Source organism: Rissa tridactyla, chromosome 2, assembly GCF_028500815.1.
Source record: "Rissa tridactyla isolate bRisTri1 chromosome 2, bRisTri1.patW.cur.20221130, whole genome shotgun sequence".
Lineage (NCBI taxonomy): Eukaryota > Metazoa > Chordata > Aves > Charadriiformes > Laridae > Rissa > Rissa tridactyla.
The window spans coordinates 25612166-25623468 of record NC_071467.1 but is presented as its reverse complement, the minus strand read 5'-3'; the positions used below and the strand labels follow the sequence as shown (position 1 = coordinate 25623468).

Sequence of the window (11303 nt, the reverse complement as noted above, 5' to 3'; positions counted from 1 at the left end):
TTCCTTCCTCCCCCACTGTGTGGGCGCGGGACGAGCTCCGCCCCTCAGCCAGGCGGGCGCGGCGCGTCTGCCCACGGCGGCGTCGCCTCAGCGGGAGGCGGCGCGGGCGGCCGTGCCGTGCCGCGCCGTGCCGTGCCGGTTCGGGCCGCGACCGCCCCGCCCCGGGAGAACCAGCGCTGCGCTGAGGCGAGGGGAGAAGGGGGTGAGATGGCGTCGTGCGTGGGGAGCCGGACCCTGAGCAAGGACGACGTGAACTACCGCCTGCATTTCCGCATGATCAACGAGCAGCAGGTGGAGGACATCACTCTGGAGTTCTTCTACCGGCCGCACACCATCACCCTCCTCAGCTTCACCATCCTCAGCCTCATGGCCTTCGCCTTCACCAGGTGCGCGGCCGCCGCGGGGATCCCCCGCCCCGCCGCGCCTACCCGGCCCCGGCGCTCAGGGGGTTCCTAGGGCGTGGAGGGGGCCGGTCCCCCGGGGGCGAGAACGGGCAGCGCGGCTCCGGCGGGCCGTGGTTCCTGGTGTGGGCGGGTGAATGGGAGCCTTGGTATCGGGCCGTGACTCGCCGTGGGCTCTGCGGGCAGGGCAGTTGCATCGGGAGCTGGCTGGAGAGCGAGCACCCTGCTCGGGAGGCCCTTCGGGAGAGCGGTTCTTCTCCTCTGATGCGTCTGCTGGGAACATGTTGATTATTTTGAGGCTCTCTGTTAAAGCCTTTACATAGTTAATAGCCTTTTCAGGTAGTTGCCAAAAATGGCTTTTATTAGACTATGGAGAAGCCCAGCAATGACATCACTCAAGTGGATAACTTACCAAGCGTACTGGGGCAGGAGTGACTGTTCTGTGTCCTCATTTTCATACAACGCACTTTGTGGCCAGTCACAGGTTGGTTTAGGCCCCGGTACTGGTGTGCTCAGCCACATCCTTTCCCCACCGCAGGAACAGCTCTCTGGAGTTCGCCACTGCAGTCATGCATGGAAATAAAGCTAAGAATGGACACAGTTATTTTCAGGAGCCTTATTTGTAGGCAAAGGGTATAGCAGTGCAGTCTGAAGGGTATCTTGCAGTATTTTTCGAAGTTATACATACTTTTTATTGCCTCCTACTAAATGGGACTGTGAAAATGGTAACATAATCCTCCTTTAGGTTAAATCATGCAGTCTCTGGGCAAATGGTGATTCCTGAGAGGTGCATCGTGTTTTGGGCTCATTTACACTTTTGTGGCATTGCACGTACACATGGACTTCAGTGGCCTTGTTGATGAAAATCTGCATTTGACAGGAGAACATTATTTGTCCCTAGGCCTGACTTGCGTTTCCACATGTAATCTTGTGTCTTATTCTAAGAATCCAATTGTATAGTTTTTATCAGCTATGAAAATAATGGTCAAGCCTGGGTTGGGCTGAGAAAGGAGTATAAGGAAACATAAAATAGTGTAGCTGCAAATGGTCTGAGGAGTGCCTTTTCTTGTTTCAACTTGTCTGTGGCCCTAAGGAAGATATTTTTGGTGAACACATCCCTTGTTTTACTTAGGTAACAAGATCTAAGCTAAGGTAGAATATCGCAGAGATCCCTTCTTAACTCTTAAATTGGAGACATGTTTCTGTGCTTTGGCGTGCTACAAGTTCTCCTCTTGCCCTGTTTCCCCCTGCCTGATCGCTTTTCTCACTAAAGGGCTAATTTAGGTCAAACTTATGAGTTACTGAGGGATTCTCATCTAGACATCGTTCTGAAGGATTAATGGAGTTGATTGCTCACCTTTGGGGGAGGAAGGAATTTTGTTCTTAATTCTTTCAAGCAGAGGATGAGCCAAGCAGCAATTTCAGAACTATGGAGTCTTCTGGGCCCAAAGAATATTGCTTCCCTTCTGGGATGTTTGTTTGCGTTTTTCCAAGGGGATTGCTAGGTTTTTCTTTCTATTTGTCCTGCCAGCTTTCTAACTCCAACTTCATCGGTTTAATTTTCTTCCCCCTGTCTGTCTCTGCCTCACTTCCTGTGTTTGAATACCTGTTAACTTCTCTTTAACTCTTCTCTCTTTCTCCTCTTCTCGGGTTGTGGAAGCTACTTTTTTTTTCTTCCCTCACCTTCTGCTATTTCCAACTATTGAGTGAGTTTCCAGCACCAGAGTGCTGCCTTTGTTGCCTTATTTGAGGCGCTACCCAAACCATATGTACTCTCTGAGAAGCTGTGAGGGAGGAGATAGTTTCCCACGTGCTTACAGTATGTGCTCCCAGGTCTGGTCTTTCTAATTCCCAGTTCATATCAGTTTATTGCATTGAATCTCCAGTGACAGCATTCATATTTCCTCCTTCGGGGCACAAGGTGCCGTAGATCTTCCCAGTATGGTGTGACAAGTGATTCTCTGCTTCCCCTGTGCTGTCAATTGTTCCATAGCTCTCCTGGTTATTTTGTTAAGCAGGGGATTTTCTATGATACATTCATACTAATGTTGTTAAGTAAAATTTATTTTTTCAGGAACTTCAGTGCAGGCAGAGGAAATTCTGCTTCCCTTAAAGTCTTTTTTGTCTCTTCTGTAATTCTATCAGAAATATGTGGGGGTTCAAACAAACTTAGAAAATGCTTTTCCCTTGGGTATACCAAACCATAATGTGGTGTATCCCTTGGGATCACTGAGAGCAGTTGATACTATCTTTGACCTGACAGATAAAGGTGAAGATGAATTTCAGATAGCAGTAATCTTCAGGTAGCAATAGTAATCATAATCCAGAAAAAGAAATGTGAGTGTGTTTAACTTCCCCATGTTAAAGTGGGGACTACAGGGTATTCTGTTTTTTAAAGCACATACTTCTAGTGCTTCTGACAATGGCTGCAGCTGCCTTGGTTATTTCCTGCTGAATGAGCCAGACACAGGCTCCTCTGCTTCCAGGCTGCTCCCTGGAGCAGAGGCATGGAGTGGCTCTAGCTTTCCCTGTCCTCTTCCTCCCTGGAGAGAGAGATGTGGCCTTCTCTGGGCCTGGAGGCAACCAGCAGGTGGGTGCTGGAGGGGATATTTTGTGGAGCACAGCAGCATCATTGAGGAAGGTGACAGATTGGTAGCTGTGAAGTTGCAAGGGTTTATGGAAGCAGCAGTAAGAACTATGAGGGTGTAGTGCTGTTGTATTTCACATCCCTTCATCAGTGGAGTTGATTAAACTGTATTATTGTGCATTCAGGTTTGGTTTGGGGAGTTTATGGAAGATATTTTCTTCCCACGCGTTCTAAATTTAGTGTACTAGCTATTTTTTCCTCGGTTGAATATAATTTTTTTCTTCGTGATGTAATAACTTACTAGTTTACATTTTTTTTTTAATGTGCCAGGGTAATCTAGCGCTCTGGAGAAGAGCAGGAGAGAGAAAAAGATTATGCTGGTATTATGTGCTTTGGTTTGGGTTTTTTTGTTTTTTTTTTTTTTTGTTATTTCTTTTCCAAAAAGCCACAGAATTGACAAATGCGCTGGTAAAGTGGGTTTAAATTGAGAGAATTTTCATCTGTCCTCCCACACAAGCATTAGAAATCTTGTTTTTGCTGCATGAATGCTTATATTTCAAAGTCAGCTTCAAAGTTCCTTAAGCTAAATAAGGAGATGATTTAGCATATTTTCTTGATTGCCGCTTGTTGTGATTGTGTCTTTCCTGCAGCAGTTATTTTGCTTCCCTGTTTCTTTTGACATTTCCTAAAATCATTCTTCCAATCTTTTTATCCTAACTAGTGTACAGTAGTGAGTCTCTTGCTCCCACCTGTTTTTACCTGCTCTGGTAAGAAGCAGGTACCTTTAGAAAGGTGTCTGCAAGCCAAAATGAAATGCCTCTACCACTCAATTGGAATGAAATGCTGCATACATCTTTGTTGATTTTTGAGGGAAGGGGTGCCAACATAACTAGGACAGCTTTTCTGAAGCTGAGTAGTACTCTGAATTCTGATATGCAAAGGCGAGGACCCTTCAGCCCAGCTGGTGTGACAATTAAGTGATGTGATCACAGTGTCTTTGACTTCTTTCTTGGCCATGCCAAATTGTACAGTGATGTGACTCCAGTAATCTGTTCTCTCTTAAAAAAAAAAAAAAAAAAAATTCCTTCATTTAGTGGCACCCATGACAGCATGTGTGTTATTTGCATATGTTTAAAGAGAAATATGGCTATATGGCTTTGCTGCCTGAGCCATTGGAGCCTGAGGCTCTGGCTGGGAAGTGTGCTGGATGGCATGAGGCTCTTCAGATTGCCAAGGGAGCCAGAATTAAGCTTGGGAACTTGGGGTTTGTAGCTGGTGTAAAGTGTCAGCCTGTGCAGCACACCTGCTGGAAAATGACTGGTAAATCTGTACTGAGCTGGTTTAAAAACAAATGCTGTGGGGAGTCCTGAAGGCCTGCAGAGAAACCATTTATGTTTAATATACTTTTTCCTGCCATACAGTTAAACTAACACTGTGCTTAAGTGCCTCACAATGATGAAAGTCTGCTGTGGAGTTGCTAAGGCTCAATATTGAGGGAAAGGGAAATAATTTGGCAAAGTGAGAAATGTTTTATAACTGCAGCAAATATCTAATGTGAAGCGCATTTATGCTGTCACAGATTCTTTACTGAGCCATCCAGAAATGTGACTGATGCCTTGCCAGGAAGAGCTTTATCCTTCTAAAGTTTGGCGTGAATTTTTTGGTATCATGGGTTGGGAAGAAAAAAAGGAATATATGTAAATAAACTGTTCCTAAGTACGTGAAAATTACCCAGATAGTAAAAGTTTAATTTGAGTTGTAGTGGGTGATACATTATGAATTATTAGCTGTACGTATCGTGATAGTCTGAAGATTGTTTCTGTTTGTATTACTGAAGTATCCTAGAAGCTGACTGCTGGTTAGAAGACTTGGATGGGCTTTTCTTTTTTTTTGTTAATCTTGCTGCTGTACACTGTGTTCTACCTGTCTGAAAAGAAAGAAGAACTGAATCACGTTTGCCTTGGCATTCCAAACTGAATTCTTAGGTCTCTCTTCTGGTGGTAATATGACAGTAGTACAAATAATACTTGGTATTTTGTTCAGAGTTTTGGCTTAATAGATCTAAAAGCAAGTTGGTATGTTTCCCTGGTTCTTTTAAATTTTGCTGTCTCTCTGTTATACACGGATTCTAAGCTGTATAATAGTTATTTCCAAGGTTGATTGTAATCATTATTTCTCCCCTCTCTGCACTCAGCTCAGGTGTTTGGCACTGGGAACAGGCCAAGGGAAGTAAAAGGGATTGCGAGCAGCACCAAAACAGCAGAGGGAATCATAGCATAGCTTGTGTTGGAAGGGACTCTTAAAGGTCATCTAGTCCAACCCCCCTGCAATGATCAGGGACATCTTCAACTAGATCAGGTTGCTCAGAGCCCCGTCCAACCTGACCTTGAATGTTTCCAGGGATGGGGCATCTACCACCTCTCTGGGCAACCTGTTCCAGGCTTTCACCACCCTCATTGTGAAAAACGTCTTCCTTGTATCTAGTCTAAATCTACTGTCTTTTAGTTTAAAACCATTACCTCTTGTCCTATCACAACATGCCCTATTAAAAAGTCCCTCCCCATCTTTCCTGTAAGCTGCAATAAGGTCTCCCCGTAGCCTTCTCTTCTTCATGCTGAACAACCCCAACTCTCTCAGCCTGTCTTCAGAGGAGAGGTGCTCCAGCCCTCTGATCATTTTTGTGGCCCTCCTCTGGGTGTGCTCCAACAGGTCCATGTCTTTCCTGTGTTGAGAGCTCCAGAGCTGGACACGGTACTCCAAGTGGGGTCTCACGAGAGCAGAGTAGAGGGGCAGAATCACCTCCCTCGACCTGATGGACACTCTTCTTTTGATGTAGCCCAGGATACGGTTGGCTTTCTGGTCTGTAAGCGCACATTGTCAGCTCATGTCGTCCAGCTTTTCATCCCCCAGTCCTTCTCCTCAGGGCTGCTCTCAATCCCTTCATTCCCCACCCTGTGTTGTTACCAGGGGTTGCCCCAACCCAGGTGCAGGACCCTGCACTTGGCCTTGTTGAACCTCCTCAGGGAAACCTAGGAACTGCATCCAGGCTTCCAGGGGTTTTGCTCTAGATCTTTGTTTGCTGCGTAAAAGTACTTTTGATGATGTTTTCTGTGAACATTAAAACAGGGAGATTTTTTCACCTTGTGTTAAATTTAGTCATTGCTTCTGCATTGGCTTCTAACAATGCTTATGGCTCACATGTATTGATTATATGCTTAACTCTTATGAGAAAGGGTTTCCCAGAAATGCAGAGTGAAAATCATTCGGTGCATTACTGTCTTGACCTGTTATATAACCAGCATGCTTATACTTATTTCCATGTCGTCTTGATTTAAGTAATGTGATATTTTCAGAGCCTTTCAACTTCATCCTTATAACGTACTTTAACACTTTGATGTTATCTGTCTCTTCAGGGATGATTCTGTCCCAGAGGATAATATTTGGAGGGGTATCCTCTCTGTGATTTTCTTCTTTCTAATCATCAGTGTTCTAGCTTTTCCTAATGGTGAGTAAGGTTTATACTGTTTATATTTCACTTTTTGTAACATGTGAATTTCTCTTTATTGCCACTATATTTATTTTGATTTTTATTAAAGTGACACTTTTAAATGTATTTTTTTTAACTCTTTTGAATTCCTTTATGTTAAGGAACAGTCTAAAAATGGATTGCAATCATACTGAGCGAAGATAACGGTAAAATGCAAGTTATTTATAGCTTCTCTGAATCTAACAAGGAAGTCAGGTTTTCAAAATCAGTGTCTCTATTTGGAGGTGCACAGTTGCAGCTCAGACTGCTAGGTAATGATGCTGCCAGATCCTTAAATTAAGTTTAAAAGAAGTCTGCCTCAATGTGTTTTAACAGAAGTGTCATTCTACAAATTCGCAGAGATACAGCACCTTAAGTAAATGACCTTACCAGAAGCTAGTGACAGTTGGAAATGGTCAAAATCACACTACAACATAAACCCACAGTTGCTCGGTAGAAATTTAAGTTGGACAAAAATTTTCCTGATTCTGTGAGGAGTAGAAAGTGCAAAAAGGTAAAAACATTTGTGTGACACTTTATTCTGTGAAGGAAATGCTGTCTTCCTGGTGTGGTGATTTTTAAAAATTATTTATTATTTATTTATTTTTAATTTTTACTTTTTGCTGTCAGCAAGAGCATAATTCTTGGATCAAGTCTAAACTGTCTCAGGATTGGTAATGTTCAGGAAAAAACAGTGATTGTGCTCAGGGCAACTTTGTAGTTCAGATTTGGGATGTATTTTTCTCATATTTTAAAAATCATTAATCCATACTTTTTACAAAGCACTCCCTGAAAAACTGAATGCCAGAGAAAAAATGAGCTTTATGCATACAGTGGTGAAATAGCGGTCAGCAGTGTGTGCTGAAAATACTTGTTCATCCACTTTTTGCTACCTAAATATATGATTCATGTTTAGAGGTTTTCGAGTTTCACCAGACTTTTCTTTCTCTGCTCTTCACGTTAACTGAGAGGTTTTTAATGAAGTCAGTTTAATCACTTGCTCTAAGGTAAATAACATTGACACTGGTAAAGAGCATAGGTATCTTATTTCTTGTCTGATATACAATACTCAGTTTGGAAGTTTTAGGAGGCCTGTTTGCTAACATTTCGTGGTCATCTGAAGGCTAAGCACCATGTTTCTTTGCTAACACACAAAAATTTGATGACTTTATTGGGAGCAAGCCATGTGTAAGCTGTGGTCTAGAAACCAGATCAAGAGATCCTCTGAGATGTGGTGTCCGCTGAGCAAACAGTGTATTACTGTTCTGGAAACAGCTCCATAAAAATAATTGAAAATTATATTTACACCCTACTAATTGTCAGTATCCTTTTCCTCTCTGAAATCAGCACCAACTTTCGGGTATATTACGTAGTTTGATGGAGAACTGATCCATCCGTGCTCATGCCAAATCCACATATAAAATATACTCTAAAATAGATTATGTGGTTCTTATTTACATGTCTTCTAATAGGCCTTTTGTTTACTGTCCACAGGACCCTTTACACGTCCTCACCCTGCAATATGGAGAATGGTTTTTGGTAAGTTTTGTGTTTCTGACTTTTTCAGCGCTTCTGCAGGACCAGCCATTTTAACTTTCAGATGAATGGAATTGTCATGAAACATAATTGTGCATCAGACTTGTGTGAATGTCACTTCCCTCCCACTTCTGAGCAGTTCCTTATAATCTATTCTTAATTATAAGATAATAATCTTGTAATTGTCCTTGTAGTTACTCTGTGTCAGGATGGTGTAAATTAAATCACCAGAAAGGGATCATTTCATTCTGACACTCTGTTTTAATCCTGTTTTGTGTTTGTGATTCCTAATCTCCTTCTTCCCTACCCTTTGTACTGCCATCTCTTCCTGCCCCAAAAAGGTTTGGGGTTTTTATAGCTAGTGCATATACTATGTGACTTCTAACTAAGACCGTTTTAGTAGAGTGCTTCTTTTCATTGTTGTCAAAATATGCTATTACTTTATATATTTATTAAATTGTATCATTTACTTAATGTGCATTTATTAATATGCTTAACTCATAATTTCAGCAAAAATACCTGTAAATATCAGTTGCATTCATATTTTGGAAAATAATTGTATTAACTACAGAACTTGCTGAGTGAGATCTGGTTTCTTAAACATCTGAATTACGTCGCAAAAACATAGGGAATCTTATTTTGAGATAATTCAGGGTTCACAGAGCATATCCTAGACTTTAAGCACACTTGCGGAGAATTAGGCATATTTGATTTAAAAGCTGATCGACTTCTTTTTAAGAGGACTGAATATTTCTCTCTCCCACCACCTTATTTAGCTAAAAATAAGTAGCCTCCCAAAGTAGCTGATTACCTGTCTGTTGACATTGAGAGGATACTGCTAATTAGATAGTAGTCGTTAAAGAATCCTGCTCCTTGTGAAGTTTGGGGAACATGGGTCCTACTGCTCACTTCATGTTTCAGCAAATGTAAATTAAAAGGTCATTCTCAATGTTGATACTGTCAGAGCTTGACCCCCTTTTGGGAATAGGTTTGCACGCAAAACCAAGAGCAACATTTTTCCCTGTGTAATTCTGATGCATCTGGCATTGGCTTATTTAATCATGCTTGAGGTCTCAGACCTGTTCAGTAGATGAAAGGCAGGGGTCCTCAACATTTCAGGATGCACCCTCGCCTGCAGGCTCTACTTGTAGTAGTTTGGCATCTGTTTGCCTGATGTATTTTTAGGACGTACTGCAGAGGACAGTGTATATATACTTTCTGTTCCTGTGTGTGTGCTTGAACAGAAGTTGTTCTTTAGCATACATTGGGATTTAAAAACACGTGAGTTCTGGTTATAGTTTAAATATCTTTTAAGAATTGCTATAGTTTATTTTGGATGGCAGATGCTATGTTTATTCACATTAATCTTTCTGCCTTCTATGACACTGCTGCAGGACACAAGTAAGTTTGAGTGCTGGACTATGGAAATGGTGTTAGTATTTTTATGCCTCTTCCAAATGTGATCTTAGATATCTATGAACTTGTGAATAATTTAAGGATATGCTCCCAACAGCTGCTTCAGCTACCCATAGATCTACGCCTAGGACTCTTAACTTCTTACAAGTTTTGTTTTTTTTTTTTTAAAAAAATCCGTATTCAGACATTGGAAAGAGGGAGGTGGTAGTCCCAAATGCAGTAGTGTTTCATAATTTATAATGGTGTGAAAACAAATCATAATCATCTTTAAAAGCTTCAACAGCAAATATTCCGGCTCACAAAAGTAACTCAAGCATGCATTAGTTTATATTTATAACTACTCTTTATTGCCAGCATAGCTCAGAATTGCCAGGTGGGATTATTAAATCGATCATGTTGAAATCGGCACATAGGCTTAGGGACCTGCATTAGTGAGACCAAGAATACTTAAAGCAAAGGGACAGAGCTAATCCAATCCTGGGATCCTAATGTATCTCTTACTAAAGAGCTTCCTGATCACAGCCTTGTACTACTTGTGTCTAAACTGATTAGTCTGATTTTTGTTTTGATTGAGTTCATGCAGTTGAGCATATGTTACATCACTTGAAAACAGAAGGTGGTATGAAGGTCTGAGTGCTCAGAGATTACCATCTGACTTGTGTCTCTCAACCTTTTTTGCCTGTAGCCACTGTATGTAGAAAACTCATTTGTGCAAACTAGGCACATATAGAGCAACAGTTTGAAAGCAGCTTTTTGTAAGTGAACATGACTTTAAAACTGAGTCTTTTTGCAGGTCTCAGTGTGCTCTATTTTCTGTTCCTGGTGTTCGTGCTCTTCCTTAACTTTGAGCAGGTAAAAGCAGTGATGTACTGGCTGGATCCTAATCTTCGATATGCCACAAGGGAAGCAGATATTATGGTATGTATCCATGGCACTTTATTAGACATTTTGGCCTCTTCAGGCATGTTTTACATGAGTGGGAGGGGATGAATCTGAATTTGCTGGCATGAGCAGTGCAAGTTTGTGGCTATACTTGACAGAGTCAAAAACCCTTTTGTATCAACTGCTATTTCTTTACATTGAAATCCATTGCTGTGGAAATGCATTTTTTCTAATGCAGATGTTCAGATGAGTGTGCAGTAGGGAGCATGGGAGATGTTTGCACTGGGGTGGCTTTGGATTCCTTTAAATAATAGATATGAGCCTGGATACTGAAAATAGATTTAGCAAGGTAGTATCTAAATGAGGCCTGTATGGTATGTGTCCCCCACATCCGTTTTTTTCATGCCACAATGCTGCACGCAAAGAACTTTGGTTTTGCCTTATTGCTCTGAGCTTAGTACATGACTGGCATGCTACTGAGTATGTAGAAATCCAGCTATAGCACCTGCAGGGCTCTGCTGCTTTCCAGTCAGCCAGCTAAGCACTGGTGCTGTTACCGTTGCGAAATTACTTCCATAGACCATGGTCTGGAGTGGCATGGAAAGCCAGGCTTGTTCTTCTGCCTGTTGAGCAGCTTGCAAAGAGTTGTCAATACAGAGAACTTTCCCCTTCAGGTGAAAGGGAGCTAAGACAGGGAGCTGAGATAGCAAAAGGAGGCCTGAGAAGAGTATGTGAGGTATGTTGGGAGGCAGATGGAAGAGGGTGTAAGCAGTTGAGCCCTAAGCAGAAGAGCATTACTGCATGGAGGGGAAGGAGTTTCCAGTCTTGTCCCCTTCACTATTGCATCAAATTACTGCCCACCACCTGACCAGTATGTTTCCTTGCCCTTGGGTTTGCGCATCAGCGCACCGTGGTCACCTGTGGTTTAGTAGGTGCTGTTATTGGACTCATGCCT

At 42.2% G+C, this 11303-nt stretch overlaps 1 protein-coding gene across 2 annotated transcripts in view; it reads left to right on the top strand.

Annotated features, from left to right (window-relative positions):
* Positions 1–82: 82 nt before the first annotated feature.
* PTDSS1 (phosphatidylserine synthase 1) overlaps positions 83–11303 on the top strand; it is a 32089-nt gene continuing 20868 nt past the window's right edge. The window contains exons 1-4 of one of the 2 annotated variants that reach the window (XM_054191109.1): positions 83–386; positions 6402–6493; positions 8009–8053; positions 10260–10384. In XM_054191109.1, coding sequence (XP_054047084.1) covers positions 208–386; positions 6402–6493; positions 8009–8053; positions 10260–10384 — 441 coding nt within the window. In that variant the 5' untranslated portion in view covers positions 83–207. The remainder of the gene's footprint in view (positions 387–6401; positions 6494–8008; positions 8054–10259; positions 10385–11303) is intronic. The other variant, XM_054191108.1, reaches the window with a different exon arrangement.